Source organism: Pelodiscus sinensis, chromosome 6 (genome assembly GCF_049634645.1).
Source record: "Pelodiscus sinensis isolate JC-2024 chromosome 6, ASM4963464v1, whole genome shotgun sequence".
Taxonomy (NCBI): Eukaryota; Metazoa; Chordata; order Testudines; family Trionychidae; genus Pelodiscus; species Pelodiscus sinensis.
The window spans coordinates 7,871,011-7,889,111 of record NC_134716.1 but is presented as its reverse complement, the minus strand read 5'-3'; the positions used below and the strand labels follow the sequence as shown (position 1 = coordinate 7,889,111).

The 18,101-nt window shown below is 41.9% G+C and overlaps 1 protein-coding gene across 1 annotated transcript in view; it reads right to left on the bottom strand.

The window, feature by feature from the left end:
* GRIN3A (glutamate ionotropic receptor NMDA type subunit 3A) overlaps positions 1 to 18,101 on the bottom strand; it is an 89,856-nt gene that overhangs the window by 43,345 nt on the left and 28,410 nt on the right. Inside the window, exons 2-3 of the mRNA XM_075931378.1 lie at positions 17,164 to 17,765; positions 10,614 to 11,661 (exon numbers count right to left, since the gene is read on the bottom strand). Coding sequence (XP_075787493.1) covers positions 10,614 to 11,661; positions 17,164 to 17,765 — 1,650 coding nt within the window. The remainder of the gene's footprint in view (positions 1 to 10,613; positions 11,662 to 17,163; positions 17,766 to 18,101) is intronic.

The following is an 18,101-nucleotide window of genomic DNA, read 5'->3' as shown; positions in this document are numbered from 1 at the left end:
GCATAGCACAGCCTCCTCATCTGATTGAGGAAGTGATGGGATTTCAGTAAATCTCTTCCCTTGCTGATATTTTATGCAAATTGCATATTGATTTTCTGCAAACCCTTGAAGCGGCATTAAGGTTTGTAGCCTGTCTTATCTTATGATCAGACAACAGTCTGAGTGCACTCAAAGAGATGATTTTCCTCCTCCAGCAGACTGTGATAATGGTCTACACGGGAGAAGGATTATGGATTAATGGATGCAAGAACACACAGGAATAACAAAGATAGGAATTATGGGCTACATTTGCTTGTAGCAGAATGTAATTCTTGTAAATAACTACCCCTTTATTTAATGTTGCTGGGGTTTATTACCACTCAGGTTATTCCTCTGGTGCTGCATGCTTGTAATATTTGCTATTTCACTATGTTACTTAGACATAACTTAAACCCCTCAGCATATCATTGACAATCTACAACCTATCCTTGAAAGCGATCCATCACTCTCATAGGCCTTTTCAGACAGGACAATGCTCACAAACAGACAACCCCCCAGTCTGAAGCAAAAACTTACCAGCAGCCACACATCACACCTCAGATACACCCGCCCAGGAATCTAGCCCTGCAATACACCCCATTGCCAACTCTGTCTACACCTCTACACAAGCGACGCCATCACAGGACCTAACCACATAAGCCGTCACATCAGAGGGCTCATACAACTGCACATCCTCTACCATCTAGTGCCAGCAATGCCCCTCTGCCATGTACATTGGCCAAACTGGACAGTCTCAATGACAATGGATAAATGGTGTGGAAGCCAAGAGATTTGTATGTAGCCATTCTGACCTTTTGGTTAGCCTAACTCATGCTAACTCTGAGACCTAACAATGCAGAGTACTGGGAGAGATGCTGTTTTCGCCTCTCGTCTCTCTTGTGCTTGAGATAAGGATAGAATACTGACCCTAGTGAAGACCTTGAGATAAGGTGGCATCTGAAGGGAATTGTTATGGAAAGGGGAATAATTGTTTATTGTTGTTATATATTAACAGACAGTGTATATATATTGGCTTCTAATTGTTTTGTATTTGATGATCTGCCTAGCAGCAGCTTCTTCCCTTGCAATATTAATCGAATAAACTGTCTCTGACTACTTGTTGCTCACAAATGCAGAGTGAAGGCCTGTTTTCTTCCACAATGGACACAAGTCAGATCCTGCCTCTCCCTGAGTTACAAACGAGTTACGGACCAAACACTTGGCCGTAACTCGATCTGTTCATAACTCGGCCCCCATTGAGTTACATAGCGACCATGCTGTTTGCAAGCACGGATCACGTTTGTAACTCGGGGACCACCTTTACGACTGCTCCATGGGAGCTTTGGTCGTAAATGCGAATGGTTGTAACTTGACTGTTCGCAACTTGGGGAGCGGCTGTATCAGAAATGGTAACACACAGAAACTTGTTGAAGAACATTTTAATCTCCCTGGGCACCTGTTAATGGATTTAAAAGTAGCCCTTCTTCTACAAAGGAATTTAAAAAACCAACTACAGAAAGAAACTAGGGAACTGGCCTTCATATGCAAATTTGACACTCTCTCATATGGCGGGAACAAAAACATGAACTGGAGGAGCCATTATAAAACCAGCCTTCTTTACATTTAACACCCGATTGACATCACAAGGTAAGTACAGGACACTTCCAGCCCACTCAATTAGCCTCATCAGCACCACAATTGACAGGTGTTTCCCCCCTTCTGTTCCTTTTATAAATTGGGAGGCTCCCCTTTTTCTCTCCACCCTGCTCATCTGAGGAAGTGGGGTTTGCCCATAAAAGCTCATGATATGATCTCTTTCTCGCTATATACAATGGCGGATTTAGGGCGGGGTGAGCAGGGCGGCTGGCCCAGGCCCTGCGCTTCTCAAGGCCCCGCGCATGTGCCGTGGTGCTATGGCGCATGTGCCGTGTGAAAGGGGGGGGGGGGCTGTGAAATTTTGCTGCCCGGGGCCCCGCGGCGCTGCCTGGGGCCCTGCGGCACTCTCATCCGCCCCGGTCTATATATATATATATTTGATAGTCTCTAAAAGGTGCTACAGGTGCCAACAGTTTCTTACGTTTCATGTTAAAAGCTGCCAGAGAGAAAAGCAATTTAAACAATGCAAATGGAAGTGCATTCGACTCCCTTGTCAGAGCCAGAGGGTGCTGCTGTTCTGCAGTTCTGAATCTGATTTTTAAATCTGGGATTAGATTGCTCTGTATTAGTTTTCAGCACAGTGTTGGTGAACAATAGCAGGGCGTGCTCTGCCCCTTTTAAGGAGAGGTTGAATGTGCTCCCTTGGTGTGCTGTCCTCAGCGGAAGGCCTTAGGCTTTTCAGATGGGAACTCCAAAATGGAGCTGTGTGGAATTAATAGGCATTTGGAAATTTTGAGTGACATGAGTAGCCAAGACTAAGACATGGGTCCTAACCCTGTTAACTGTGCACGTGAACGTTCATTCAATGGAGTTGTGTGTTTGTGGCATAGGGGTGTAGGTCAGGAAGAGAAGCCCGATTTTCCTATTCCTTGACCAGAAGCCAGGGATGGGCAGTAAGCAGCCTGCGGACCAGCCACAGTTCACTGGGGTTACCCCTGGCAGGCCACCGAACACTTTACCTGTGTGTCCACAGGTACAGCCACTTACGTCTCCCATTGGCAGTGATTCACTGTTCCCGGCCAATGAGAACTGCGAGTGGCCAGACTTGCGGATGCACAGGTAAATAAAGTGTCTGGCAGCCTGCCATGAGGTAGCCCTGGTGAACCACGTCCAGACCGCAGGCTGCTTATTGCCTGCCCCTGCCCTAAACTCTAAAGGGTACGTCTCCACAGTGCCATGTAGCTCAAAATAAGCTATGCAATTTGAGCTATGCAAATTGTAAATCTAATTTCAAGAGGGTCTATTTAGAAATTTGGCACTGTTACACAGCAACAAATTTCAAAGTAGACTGCTATTCTGACAAGTCCTTTAATCCTCGTGGAATGAGGCTTACTGGGATGTCAGAATAGCAAGCCTGTTGTTTCATATATATTTCAAAATAACGGGCTTGTTGCTAAGATGCGGAAAATACTATTTCGGGATACCGGATGTATCCTAAAATAGTGCCTCCAACTAGATGTACCCTAATAGGTCACTTGGCTTGATTTACTAACCTTAATCTCACCAGCAGGCTAAGCTATTCTCTTACTTCTGCTTCCACTGCTGTTAAGACATTTCAAGTCATAATTAAAAAAGATTTCTAATTATTTGTTGCACTTCAAATAATAAGCAATTGTACCCAAGAGTTGAGTGAATAATTGGTTTATTTGATTCAGTGGTGGAACTGAAAAAAATCATTTGGAGTTGATCAAAACATTTAGACGTAACACTAAATATTTAGTGTTGCATTCGGGTTATTTTTTAATCCCTTCCAGTTAAAATTTCAAAATAAAACTTCATAATAAAACGTCGTGGGCAAGAGGGCCTCAGAGATGGAGATGGAAGGAAAAAGACAGAGAGGCCAGGCCAAGAAAGAGTGGCGGGATGCCCTAAAGGAAGTCATGTTAGCGTGTGGTATGATGGAGGAAATGGCACTGAGCAGAGTACACGCTGGAGGTACAGAACTCAGAGCAAACCTTGGATTAACAAGGTGACTCTGAGGTAAACGCAGAGAATGGCACCCAAGGGACTGTCCTGTTGGCTTTCACATAACAGTTGGGAGTTTACTTCCATGCAGGCCTGCCCACAAGGGGAGGGGCGGAGGGACAAAGAAGATAGCTGCCCCGGGACCCATAGCTTCTAAAGGGCTTCCGGCTGCCGCCCCCACCGCTACTTTGTTGGTGGAAGCAGTCAGAGCCTTGGACCCTTCAAAATACCCACCAGAGCGGAGCCTGGTATGATTCACAGCCCCATGTCGTGCGCTGCAGCCAGCTCTGATGGTCTGGTGGGGCACCGTATAATGTGGGCTATGCTGAGGGCTGGCTCCACCATGCCCCCTTCGGGTGCGTAGTGCTGGGCTCCCCCCACGTTGCCTAGGGGCCCAGCAGTCCTGTCAGGTCCCCTGCTTCCATAAGGACATTCTTGTAATGAGTATCAAGTGGCAATGCCCATAGGCTCTGTTCTGCAAATGCTACCAAGACTACGGCTCATTCCTTTGAATAACCCTGTTGATTTCAATGGGACCATTCAGGGTAGTAAGCCCTAAACTCATGTCAGCAGGCAGCCTGTGCAGAACAGGACTTTCTGTGTACAATACTTCACTGTTTTCTTACTTTAGCATTCAATGCCAAATTCTGCATCTTGGTAGAGACAGAACCAAAAATCTGTAATTTACCTGGTGCTATAGAAAATTCTAAGCCACTCTCCACATTAAGGAAATTGATTCTGCTTTAAGTACACTGCTAACAAGGGCGGTAGCTTTCGTATAGCAGGAGATGCCTAGAGCTGAAATAGCCAGATTGAAGGTGCATTGGTGGAGCTGAACTGGGAAGGTTGCAGACTGCTAGTTTGCACTGGAGATGTATGTGGACTTTGAAGTGATTAAAAATTAATCATGATTAAGTATGCTGCTAAATAATAATAAAATGTCTTGCTATTTTCTACATTTTTAAACATATTGATTGAAACTACAATGCAGAATACACAGTATAAAGGGCTCACTTTATATTTTTGGTTACAAATATTTGCTCTGTAAAAGACAAAATAGTATTTCAGTTCATTTCATGCAGGTACTATAGTGCAAGTTTGTCAGCATGAAAGTTGAACTTACAAATGTAGAATTATGAACAAGAAAATAGCTGCATTCAAAAATAAAAAAATGTAAAACTTTTGCGCTTATAAGTCCACTCAGTCCTACTTCTTGTCCAGCCAATTGATAAGACAAAGAAGATCATTTACATTTTCAGGAGATAATGTTCTCTCTTATTGTTTACAATGTCAACAGAAAGTGACAACAGGATTTTCCATGGCACGGTTGTAGTTGACTTGGCAAGACATTTACATGCCTGAAAGAGCCATGTGTCCCTTTCAACCACCATTTCAGAGGCTATGCTTCAATTCTGATGACTAGTTCTGCTCAATAATGATCCAAAAAAATGCAGAGCAACACATGTTCATCATCTGACTCAGATCCCACCTGCAGAAAGTTGATTTTTTTTGGGGTGGTTTGGGGTCTGTTTCTGCATCAGAGCTTTACTCTTTTTTGTTTTTTGTTTTTTTTAGTCTTCTGCCTTCCCTCTCAGATTTTGGAAAATACTTCAGATTCTTAAACCTTGGGTCAAGTGCTGTAGCTATCATTAGACAACTCACTTTGGTACCTTCTTTGTATTTTCTCAGATCTGTAGTGAAAGTGTTCTTAAAATGAACAGCATATGCTAGGTCATCATCTGAGACTGCTATAACATGAAATATATGTCAGAATGTGGGTAAAACAGAGCAGGAGACATAACATTCAGTCACAAATTTAACTAACATTTTTTTAATGAGCATCACCAGCATGGAAGCATGTCCCCTGGAATGGTAGCTGAAGCCTGATGGGATGTACAGATGTTTACTGTATCTGGAATGTAAATACTTCATTATGCTGGCTACAAAAATGAAATGCAAATACCTGTTCTCACTTACTGGTGATATGGTCAATAATAAGCAGGCAGCATTATTTCCTGCAAATATAAACAACCCTATGTGTCTGAGTGATTGGCGGAACAAGAAGTAGGACTAGGTGGACTTTAGGCTATAAAGTTTTACATTGTTTTGTTTAATAGTTATGGAACAAAAATATCTACATTTGTAAGTTGCACTTTCACAATAAAGTTATTGTACTTCTCTGAGGTGAATTGAATAATTCTTTTGTTTTTGATTTTTACAGGTCAAATATTTGTAAAAAGTAATATACATTTCTACTTTATGTAAATAAATAACATAAACATACATCTTTGTTCTTCTGCATTGTCATAAAAATCAATATATGAGAAAATGTAGAAAAACACCCATTAGTAAATGTTGATGGGTATTCTATTTTTTTAAACAGTGAGATTAAAACTGCAGTTAATTGTGACATTTTAAAAGTAATTGTGTGAGTTAACTGCAATTAACCGACAGCCCTAATGTTGACCCAGGGAAGGTTAGGCAGAAGTTGATGTGGACTTACTAAAATGCTCATTTTACAGCTTCACAATAGATTTTGACCAATTTATAGTTTCTAAAAAAATGTTAGACTATACTTTGTTTCAGACCATTTGGGAACTTCTCTTTCCCATTGACTTCCCAGTGAATAATAAACTGTAGAACTTCCATTAGCGGAAGGGGTCTCATTAGTAAAGCAGCACATATCAACATGCTGCTAATGACTTACCTCTTGTCTAAGGCACATACCAAGATTAATGAGATTTATTACAATGATGTTCCAAGACCCAGAGCAGAATTTATCATTCTCTTATCTAAAAAGGTTTCTAATGATAAACAACCTAAGTCATTTAGATGGTTAGCCCGAGATTATGTGCACACAGTGGTCCTTGATAGCTATTATTCAATAACCATCAGATATGTTTCAGTCCCTATTATATTTTTTTCATGTTAATTAAGACAAATTGGTCTTAATATAGAAATAGGTCTGAGCTAAAACTCAAGCATAAAACATGTCTAAACTTCAGGGGAAGCTTAAATTAAAATCTAGGACCTTTATAGATGGTGGCCTATAGTGCAACAGCAGTTGATTTTAGTGGATATGGGAAGATGATGAAAATAATGCAGAATGAGCTAAGCCAGTGAGTGGGCAGGGAACACAGGAGAAGTCCATTGCAGATGTCATAAAAAGGCCAGTATTGGGAGGAAGCACCACTCTATTAAAAATGAGGACTAGACTTCAATTTTGCAAACACTTACACATCTCTAACTTTACTGCCATGAGTAGCTTCTAATGTGACTACTCATAGCAAAGGTGCCTAGTGCCTGTGTAGGGAGGAGGTGCAGGGAGAGCCTCCAAGAGGGACAGGGAGGGGATAGGTGGGGGCACCCCATTTAGCACTTAAAATTTTGGTAGGGGCATGGGAGGTCGTGCATCTCCCCAGTGCTACCACGAGTCACCTGTGACTTCGTAGTAAAGTTAAGCCCTTCTGTTTTTGTAATATCAGGGTCTTAATGATTTAGTACTGAGCTAAAGATAGACCCTTAGATCCAAATGTGCTTTTTTTTCCTATGAGAGAAGCAAAACTAGGATTCAGACACTCTTGAACATTGTGGGATTTGAAAACTAGATCAGAATTTTAATGGCTGGGCCATTCTTGAATATACTTCCTTAAAGGCCTATAATGCTTGGGTTTACTTCAGAGATTTCAGAAGTATTCAGATACACATAGGCTACACTCAAGGTTTTTGCACAAAAATGTCCATCTTTGTGCAAAAACCTGTGGAGCATTCACACCTCAAATGTGCTTTTGCACAAGTAAATCAGCAGTAAAACGGCAGAAGAGAGGGCTTTTTCTGGTGTAGGTAAACCTCCTTTTATAAGGCATAACTCTTTTGCACTACAGCTATTACACAAAAAGGCAAGTATGGACGCTCCAGAGGGGTTTTTGTGCAAGAAACCTTTATGGGGAAAAAGCACAGGTGTTCTCATGGCCATTCTGCGAATGGCCAGCAGAGCTTTCTTGTGCAAGAGCATCCACGCAGAGTGGATGCTCTCTTGTGCAAAAGCACATCGCTTTTGTGATGTGGTCTGAGGTGTGGTCTTCTGCAAAAGACTTCTTGCACAAAAACCTTTCAGTGTAGACGTAGCCTAACCGAGTGAACAGCATATGGTAACCCCCAAACATAAGCAGGAACATAAGTAGATCAAAGCAGCCAAACCACATATTGGCTTTTCTCCCTTGAAAAGCAAAGCCACCCATTTGGAGTTGGTACCAAGGGGCAAGAACTTAATGTCTACTGCTTTGGAAATTCATAAACAAAATATATACAGTACAAGGAACGATAATGATGGGCTAACCTGGTGGTCTAGTTACTGTCATCTCCGTAGTGAGACAAGAACCCATGGATGATGTACTGGTCCTGTTTCTCTGGGTAATTAGTTGTTGTTGCATTGAATTGTGTAGATACGGCACTCCCCTCACCACATACACTTTTAGAAAATAATTTGGAAGCTTCTGCTTTTTTAAACTTTTCCTTACCCTCCCAAAGAGAATTTGGAAATTTGGGATAGCCATGGTTTTGGTTCATACCTTTCCAAGCTTTGCCATAAACAGTTCCTATCATGCTTCAAGGAGATGGTGGAATGGATTTGCCATAACCAATTAATGCAGAGGATGAGGGTAAAACAAAGACTTTCCAGTTAGACACAAGCCAAAGAAAAGATATTAATTTAGCCTCTGCTAGCTTCTTTCAAAAATTTCAGGAACACAAAATATAGTCCTTCCAAGTTAAGCAGTGTTCTAGTTTTCTTGGCAGTCCTGTGGAGCTAGAAACAGAGTAAAGGAACGGGATGCAAATTCACCATACATGTGTCCAGACAAAATCCACAGATCTGAAGTTCCCAAACTTGAGCAGGTATTCAAAATCCAAACCCTGATCCAGATCAGAATTCCTTGTACATCCCCATATTAAAGTACCAAATCCAAACTGTTGGGTGGGAGAGGATGTTCAGTTTTTGGGTCTGAATTCTGTGGTTTTTATCCATGCTGTAGTTTAAACACAATCCAACATACGTAAGCCAGCGGATGTGAAGGAAGGGAACTGTCATCCTCTCTGGAATAGATCTTTTTAGCGTGCTGCTAATATAGCTTGGCTATGCGAGGCAACAACACAATCCCTAGAGTTGTGCATATAATTCATTGAAAGAAATTCACTTCTTTTTCTGTGTGAAATTGCCCATGAATACTTCCAAATTTTCATAAATGTATTTATTATTTTAAACCACTCACCTGGTAATTTCTGTGAATATTTCTTGGTCTGCAGATTACTAGCAAATATAGCTGGTCAGGAATTTTTCAATTAACAGTTTTTCATCAGGAAAAGGGTCAATTTTAATCAATTTCTCAACTGAAAAACATTGAGAAAAGTTTAGACATGTTCTATTTGGACACTTTCAAACTGACCCAAATTCTCATGAAAAATGAGTTTACATTTTGAAATATAAGTCAATTTTAACAAACACAATAAGATGTTGAAAACAAAACAAGTTTGAAAATGGTCAAGATATAATTTTTGATGGCATCAAACCAAAAGTTTTCAGACTTCTGGTGCACACGCATTTTTGAGATTTTTGACTTTTCATCCCAATCCAGGATGGGAAAACTTTTCAGTGTCATGGTGGTGGTGGTGCTGGGTGTTCAATTGACAAGGACTTTGTTGTAAGTATTCAACAGGTTTAACCCTCCCTCCAAAAGCACAGCTCCACACAGTGCATGCTCAACCTGTGGAACTCATTGTCAGGAGATATTATAAAAGCCAAAAATATAACTGGGTACAAATAAGACTGAGATGTTTTGTGGATGTTTGTTTCATCAATGGTGATTAGCCAAGATGTCCTGGAAGGGAACCCCATGCTCTTTGTATCTCTCATCCTCAGTCTGCCAGAAGATAGGACTGTATGACAGGAGATAGCTTGCTTGATAATTGCCCTATTATTTTGTTCCCTCTGATGTGTCTGGCATTGGCTGTTGTAAGACAGAATATGGGCTAAATGGACCTTTGATCTGACCCAGTATGGACGTTCTTCTGCTCAATATCTGGAATGAGTTATGATGGATGGTTGGGGTAGGGCACACAGGTCATATGTTCCTTTCTCTCAGATTTCTAGTGTAAATGCTCACAGTTATGAATCTGAAACTCATGTGCTGTATAAGGTTTGCTCTTGTGAGTATCCCGACAGCAGCAAGGAGTGAACACACAAAGCCAGTTGGAAGAAGAATGAGTGTCCCTAGAGGGTGGGATTTCCCACCTTAGCCCCAGTCTGCTTCCATGGAAGTCACTGGGAGTTCTACCTTTGGCTTCCATGAGAGCAGAGTCGGGCCAAAGCAGAGTGTGTGCTTTTGATAATACCACCCAGAACATATTGAACGGAGCAGTGAGTCTGTGGTGTTGTGACCTGTTCAGAGGGGCTCTGTTTATGGCTAGCTTAGTGGAGATGGACACGAACAATATTCCCTCTACTTTGTCCACCCATGTGCAGAATATATTTTGTTATATACAGATGTGCACCACCAATAGAAACACACGCTGCCAGCTGTGGACACTCTGCTAATCAGGTGTGTAACATTTGAAACTCTCTCCTGGATGGCTACCCAACCACTCAGCTTACAGGGAACACTGGACACAAACCAAAAACCTCAGGTGAATCCAAACACCCCCAACTTAAGCCTGTTAGAAATTCACATCTGAAGACGGCAAATTGCTTTTATCTTTATAAAGCCTAACTCTGAACTCTGGTCCATAGAACTGCAACCAGTTTGCCATCTGGATCCAAATCTAGCAGTTTAAACATCTCCCCGTTTAGCTTTTCTCCTGGATCTGAGTCAGGAGATAATTAACGAATGTGACTATTTAGCACCCATCAGTTAGGAAAAACTTAATGTAAACCGGGAAGAAAAAACAAAGAACGAGTTAACAAAAGCTCCATTCTTTACCTTGGGGTCATGTATTCCAGAAAGCTCCTCATAGATTTTCTCGCCTACCATGACAGCAGCCAGGTTTGCAGTGTACGTCGACAGGCAAAACAAACAAAAAATGGCCCAGAGATTCATTAGAAACCTTCCAGTCCAGCATTTGGGGGGTTTGATGGCAGCTGTCCTGCCAAACAAGATCGCGTAACAGACGTTCAGGGCGGAGGAGAAAGAGAAAACTTTATTCCTGTTTCTTCCTTTGGGGGTCATGCCAAAGGGGCTTTTCCACTCATACAGTGTGAGAAATATTGCCGTGATATGGAGGGCAACAAATATTCCCAGCCACATGGTCCAGTGGAGTGGCCACATAAAGGCCCCAATAGGAGCGGCTGTATCTCTGGTCCTCACTAAGATGCCCAAGCTAGTTGAAAAGAAAGGGCTGGTGAAATCAATCACTTGGCTACGGGCTGTATTGATGCTGAATGAGGTCACGGCCATGTGGGCTGTCCCAGCCAGGAGGTCCCCCACCAGGCCTGTCCAGTGGCCATTTTTCCAAGCTCCGTATTTCCCATCCCCAACTATGTACAAGTCGAAATCAAAGTTCATATCCTCAGCCAGCTTTTCCAGGAGGTCGATGCAGTAGCCGTAACAGCACTTTTTGTACTCAATGGGCACGGTGTCATTCCCTCCTTGAAGGGTTTCAAAGAGGCTATCCAATACACCCGAATCGTTGGTCAGAGGATCCAAGCACAATTGTCCTGCCGGGCACAGCCCTTCGTCATCCACGTTTCTCGTGAAGACAAAAGGGTGTTCTATGAGTGTTACTACTCTCAGGTGCAGCCGGGGAGGGTGCAGGATGTGGTTTTTGTGCCTCTGGGCCTGCTCTGGCCAAATCCCCCGATCCATGGTGATTTTGCCTTCTTGCCAGCTCCCCAGTCGGGTCCACATGGGGTTTCCAACAGGGTCATGCTGCAGATTCCAAATGAAGAAGTTGTTTTCGGAGCTGATGATGGAAGAGCCTTTCACTTTAATGTGGCCACTGAGACCATTAAAGGTCGTGTTGGCTAAAAATCTGTTGGAAGAAGAAATGTGAGACAACAGAGCCAGACGACCACATGACTGAAGTCTAACATTACTTTAGAAGAACAATGGGCTTTTATTGAAAGCATTGTCCTGAGTCTCGGGAGATCTGGCTGTTTCCTATTTCCATAGACTTCCTGTATGACCTTCTTGGGCAAATCATGTAATCCCCTACTGCCTCACTTCTTTTCTCCCATGCTTTGTCTAGTTAGAGTGTAAATTCTTCAGGAATGGTTTGTCTCTTACTAGCTGTTCTGGTTGAGTGATTGCAAGCTCTGTACTTCACCATCTCCTCTATTCAGCCTAATAGGAAAGTTAATATTCATATAATGCAAAAGAATACTTATGCCAGAGCCATATTGCATTTGAGAAATCAAATCCTCAAAACTCAAAATGTATCCAAAGTTACAGGGCCAAATCCTCAGCTTGTGAAAATCAATGTAGCTCAAGATTTCTACTGCAATGTAGTTGGGGCATTGTGTACACCCAGCTTATTTTAGGGTGTACTACTATACAATAGTGCATCAAGCTTTTTGATCAACACGAGAATAAACAATTATCCAGGCCAACTGCACTATTGCAGGAACAGAAGCATTGGCTCCCCCTTAGGGCTGTAGTACTTTGGTCTAATTCTGATTGCTGGGTTTCGTGTTAGGAGGTGGCCTGTGATATTCAGAAAGTCAGTCTAAATGGTCTGGTGGCCCCTTCTGGCCTTAAACTCCATGATTTGAGAGACTTTGTGACATTTAAATGTTTGAGTTCACAATCTTGTCAAGTTCATGTGTTTTTCTGCCACTGTTTTCTATGTTAGATATTGTTTGTCTATGGTGGTGGAAGCCGTATGGTGGTGGGAGGGAAATCACTTTTTAATAACATATAGTTTTATATGGTGGCTTCTATGGCCATTAAATATTGCAGATGCTGTATGCAAGATAAATGAAGGTCAGGTCTAAAGTGCAATCAAGCAGGGTTATGTGGCTTGTTCTTGGTAGGAATGTAGCCTGTATGTTGTGCGTTTTGGTGTAAGGGACCATCTATCTCCAAGCAAGGTTACCTGGCTCTCAAGATAGAGCAGAGTACCCAAGGGTCTGCCTGTGAATTTATTCTCTTGGTATTCACAGCTCCCCATCAAGGCTAGGCTATGCTATGTCTACACAGCAGCATTATTTCAGAATAACTGATATTAGTCCGAAATAACATAGGACGCGTCTACAAGCCTTTATTTCAAAATAATGTCAAGCTGGAGGACTTCTTACTCCAACTCCATGGTAACCTTCATTTCATGAGTAAAGGAAGTCAAAGGTAGAGTGTTCTTCCTTCAACTTCCTGCTACTTAGACCGCGCCAAAAGCTGAATTAAGCTGTTTTGACTTAAGCTACAAAATTGACTTTGCTGAAGTTGCATAGCTTAATTTGACTTTAGCCCTGCTCTGTAGATGCATCTCTTCATCAACTTCTGGGAGTGAGCCACATCCACTATGATTGAATTGGCCTCTTTAACACTGGTCCTACACTTGATAAGTACCTCCCTTCTTTTAATATGCTAGTACATATATATTCCTACCTCTGTGATTTCCTCTCCATGCATCTGACAAAGTCTTTTTTTTTACCCACAAAAGCTTATGCCCAGGTAAATCTGTTAGTCTTTAAGGTGTCACAAGACTCCTTGTCATTTTTGTGACTCTTTATTAAGGCTGTTATAGTGCCTGAGGAGTTTATATTAGATTGGTGAAATCCAAGTGTAGAATTCTCAGCTAGTTTGGAGTTTGTGTTCTGCGTTTAGCAGTCTGCCCTGCAACTGGAACGTGTGTTCTTGAGACACTGTCATTCCATTGTCATTCTATGACACTTTCTTTGGTCAAACGGTGATGTTTGCTCTTTCTTGTCGTGTTTCATTTTTAATGTTCTTTCTTGGGCGGAGGCATGGAAGCTCTCATAATATCCACAGAACTATATTTACAGTATTTTGATAATGATTTAATGAGAATAGTCTATTTTCTTTACCTTCATTACCTCCTTGCAAAGTTCAGTAAGGGTCAAGAACCAGAGTGAGGAGTAAAAACACAGACTGAGGAAATGACCCAAGAAGCACAATTAAAGCTTTAATTCAGAGACTAGACGAGGCTTTAAAATCCTAATGCCTCCTTCCTGTAACAAGGGTATTCACAAGAGGAAAAATGAACGCCGCAGGAATTCACTCTCATCGTAAGGGGTTTTTAATGAGAACAGGAAATTGCAAAGCCCTAGGCTACATTTAGACTGGCAAGATTTAGTGCAAATACTCTAAACGCAAGAGTTTTTGCGTTAGAGTATTTGAGTAAGAGAGCGTCTACACTGGCATGTGCCTTTGCGCAAAAGATTTGCTTTTATGCAAAAGCATCCATGCCAGTGTAGACGCTCTCTTGCGCAAGAAAGCTCCGATGGCCATTTTAGCCATCGGGCTTTCTTGCACAAGAAATTGATGTTGTCTGTCTATACTGGCCTCTTGCGCAAGAACGCTTGCGCAAGAGGACTTATCCCTGAGCGTGAGCGTCAGAGTATTTGCGCAAGAAGCACTGATTTTATACATTAGAAAGTCAGTGTTCTTGCGCAAGTAATCATGGCCAGTGTAGACAGGCGGCAAGATTTTGCACAAAAGCAGCCGCTTTTGTGCTAAATCTTGCCAATGTAGACGTAGCACTAGTGTAGGGGGAAGTTCTCCATCTTTTGCTGTTAATTGAGGGCCAGATCATGATTTCATTTACACTGAAAACATTGTAGGCTACATTTTAAAATGTGGATGCTGAGACTGAAAGTATAATTCTGCATTTGGGTGCTACAATGGGCATTTAAATGTCCAACCATGCCGTGACTGTGCCAAACAGCAATACTGGTTAGAGAGACTCGCCTGCTTCAGTGAGCATCTATATGGGAGCAGGGTTCTATCTCTTATAGAGCTCCTTGCAGGTTTGGGATCATGCAGGAGACAGACAAGGAGAAGTAGAAAGTTGCCAGCAGTTGCTCTATATTGAAGTACCAAAGTAGATTCTGATTAAGTCTCTCTGGTCCTGTAATAGCATCCACACGATCAGACTATCGCACCCATAAGGAAGCCCATTTGACTTTACTGGGGGTTTCCTGTAGACACAGCAGATTGTCAATGCAGATCACAATGCAGGATCGGGACACACGGATATCTTGTCCCATTGACCAAAACATGCCTGTGATGTCTGCCATCAAATATCTATTTGGAGTGCATCTACTCTCCCTTTCGTGTGTTGTGAAATTAGGTTAGCTCTCCTAAGATGCACAGTTAATTGGCTGCAACTTTTTGTCATGAAGATATCTAAATTGCTACAGAGTAAAAAGAAAGAAATGAATAAATATGCATCATTGTAGCATAAATCTTGTGTGTTTGCTACAGAACTTGCTTTCTTCATTTAATCATCAACTTAATACTCTGTCTCCATCAACACTTAGCCTGTCATTGTCCTCCTGTTGCAGTATTATTTCTCAAAGACAGATTTAGTGAATTATATTCATACAGTTTCCATGAGTGCTTTTTGAATTGAGTGCCATTAACCTCACAACACAATGGATTGCAGCAGTGCTTTTCTGGAGCCTAAATTAACATCCATTTTCATGTCTACACAGCAACATTTGTGCATGAGCCACATGCTCAAACTAGCTTGAGTCCAGCTAGTGTAGGAAATCATAGGAGTGAAGACAAACCACTACGGTTTACAACACGTATAATACGAGTCCTGCACAGACCTTGGGTAAATATTGGACTTGTTCTGAATCCAGCACTATGTTGTTTTCACTGCTGTCATTACCCATGTTAGCTGGATTCTAGCTAGCTGGGGTAGTTGGTCAATGCTTGGTTATTGCTGTGTAGACATACTCTTACTTTACTTAGCTGAAACAACCTTCTTGGGAGCCTTAGATTCATGATGGGGGGCTGACGAAGGAAACACTTTTGTCCTAACTGTGTGAGAGATTCCTCATGCAGCTATTGTGAAGAAAGAGCATAGAGATCGGTGAACATGCACATGAAAAACTCAAATGCACCCGAATCTGGAAATAAATCCGCTGTGAGGAAGGAAGGTAGTGTGGGGTTCAAAAAACTTGAGGGAAAGAAGCCTATCCATGCCTGTATATAATTCTATCTCAGGGAGTCATACAATAATGAATGCTATGGCCAGAGAAAACTAGAGCAAATATTACCAGGTGGACAGACCATATCTTTTGGTGACCCCTCTTTTCCTTCCACTGTCCACTCACTTGCCAAATAAAGTCTCTAGGGTAGAATTTTTGCACAATGGTTGTGCAGTTGTGCAGCCTTACACAAAACTGGCCTTGCGCAGACGAGGGGTGGGGACACTATATTTTTGGAAATTGTGCACAGATTCATCAACTCCACCAAATCCCTCTCTAACCTGCACCAGAAGGAGGGTGGCACACAAGATGCATTTTGATGTCTCGCTGCCCAATGCACTCAGCCATGGGGCTGAAAGCAAAAACATGTTTTCCACTCTTAGACCCATTCTGGCTCTGGGAATTTTCTTGGACCTAATATGTTTTGCCTGGTCTAGCATCCTGATTCCCCTAAACATATGAAGTTGGCCCAGACTTTTATCTATTACACTTGATTGTGAATTTGCAGTCCTGTTACAACTTGGCCTGTAAACTGGCTTGAGTGTAAGACATTTATCCACATTAATGGTGCCTTATTCTACAAGTTGTCCCTATTACTTGAATGGGACTATTCATAGAATCATAAAATCATAGAACATTAGAACTGGAAGGGACCATGAGAGGTCATCAAGTCCAGTCCTCTGCCCTCATGGCAGGACCAAGCACCATATCAATCATCCCTGACACATGTCTGTCTAACCTGCTCTTAAATATCTCCAGTGAGGGAGATTCCACAACCTGCCTAGGCAATTTACTCCAGTGTTTAACTGCCCTGACAGTTAGAAAGTTTTTTCTAATGTCCAACATAAACCTCCCTTGCTGCAATTTGAGCCCATTGCTTCCTGTCTTATCAGAAGTTAGAGAATACATTTTCTCTCCTCCTTGTAGCATCCTTGTATATAGTTGAAACTATTATCATTTACCCTCTCAGTCTTCTCTTTTCCAAACACAACAAACCCAGTTACTTCAGTCTTCCCTCCTAGGTCACATTTTCTAGACCTTTAATCATGTCTGTTGCTCTTCTCAGGACTTTCGCCAATTTCTCCACATCTTTCCTGAAATGTGGTACCCAGAATGGGACACAGTACTATAGTTGGGATCAGCACATGAGGCAAACTGCTACTCATCCTAAGTAACAGCATCATCATCTAGCAAGTGATTAAGCACAATGAAATATCAGCTGCTGAATATAACAGTAGGACAAAGCCATGAATAATGTTGGGTTAACTAAATGGTTCAAGATGGGGAAAAAAAATGGAGGTTTCACTCCCTACTCCCCAAACTGTCTTTAGGAGATAATACAAAAAGGAAAAACTTACTTTGATAAATATTGCCCTGAAGTGATATTAGCTTCCTCTGTGTCCATGCAATTTGTCGTACTTGGAATAAGCGCCAACTCCGGTTGGATCAGGGTAGCCGTTGCCACAGCTCTTGCCACTAGCTCCATCGCGTCCTGAACATAATGCTCAAAAACGGACTGTGTGGTTTTGCCGTGAGCTATGAGCCCCAATGGTAAGCCCTCTGTCCTCAGTTCTTCCACATTTTGCGAATCCCCAAGAATCCAGTGAAGTTCAGGCGGCATCACGCCAAACTGGGTGGTTATTTCAAAAACCCTCCTTGCCTTTTCCATGTCACAGCCAAACATAACTATGGTTGAGACTGTGTCTTTAATGCTCTCCAGGTGAGCCTGTAAGTAGTTCAGAAGGTCACTAGCTGAAGTGAGGTTTGTGGTGATATTTATAATGGAACCAAGGTGGAACTTGGAACTCTTTTGGGTGAGCAAGAGAAAATCTGTGACATTCCACTCTTGGCATAGCATCAAGCTGAAATTGTACCAGTTGTTCATCATCAGGATTGAGAAAGTGACATCTGCATCAGAGCTTAATGAATTTTCTAAACTCAGTTGTAGGTGCAGAGGATTCTGTATTGAAAGATACGAAAGATATCAATTAGAAAGGTGGACCAGAGACTTATTTTATTTCTTTCTCTATTAAACATATGAGGATTCTAAATCTATGTAGAATATGGAGTATATCTTTTTGATTCAAAAATACACACAATAAAAAATAAACTAGGGAGTTTATGGAACATGGTCACATTATCTAATTTGACCCAAGTGTTGTATATTGTAGAATAAGTGAAAGATCCCAAGTTACTACTTCCCATCTCCATCCCATGATACTGGCCAGATCTCCGGCTTCTGTAAGATGGCATAGCTCTGCTAGTCCCAGTGGAGGATCTGGTGTAACTCAGTTAA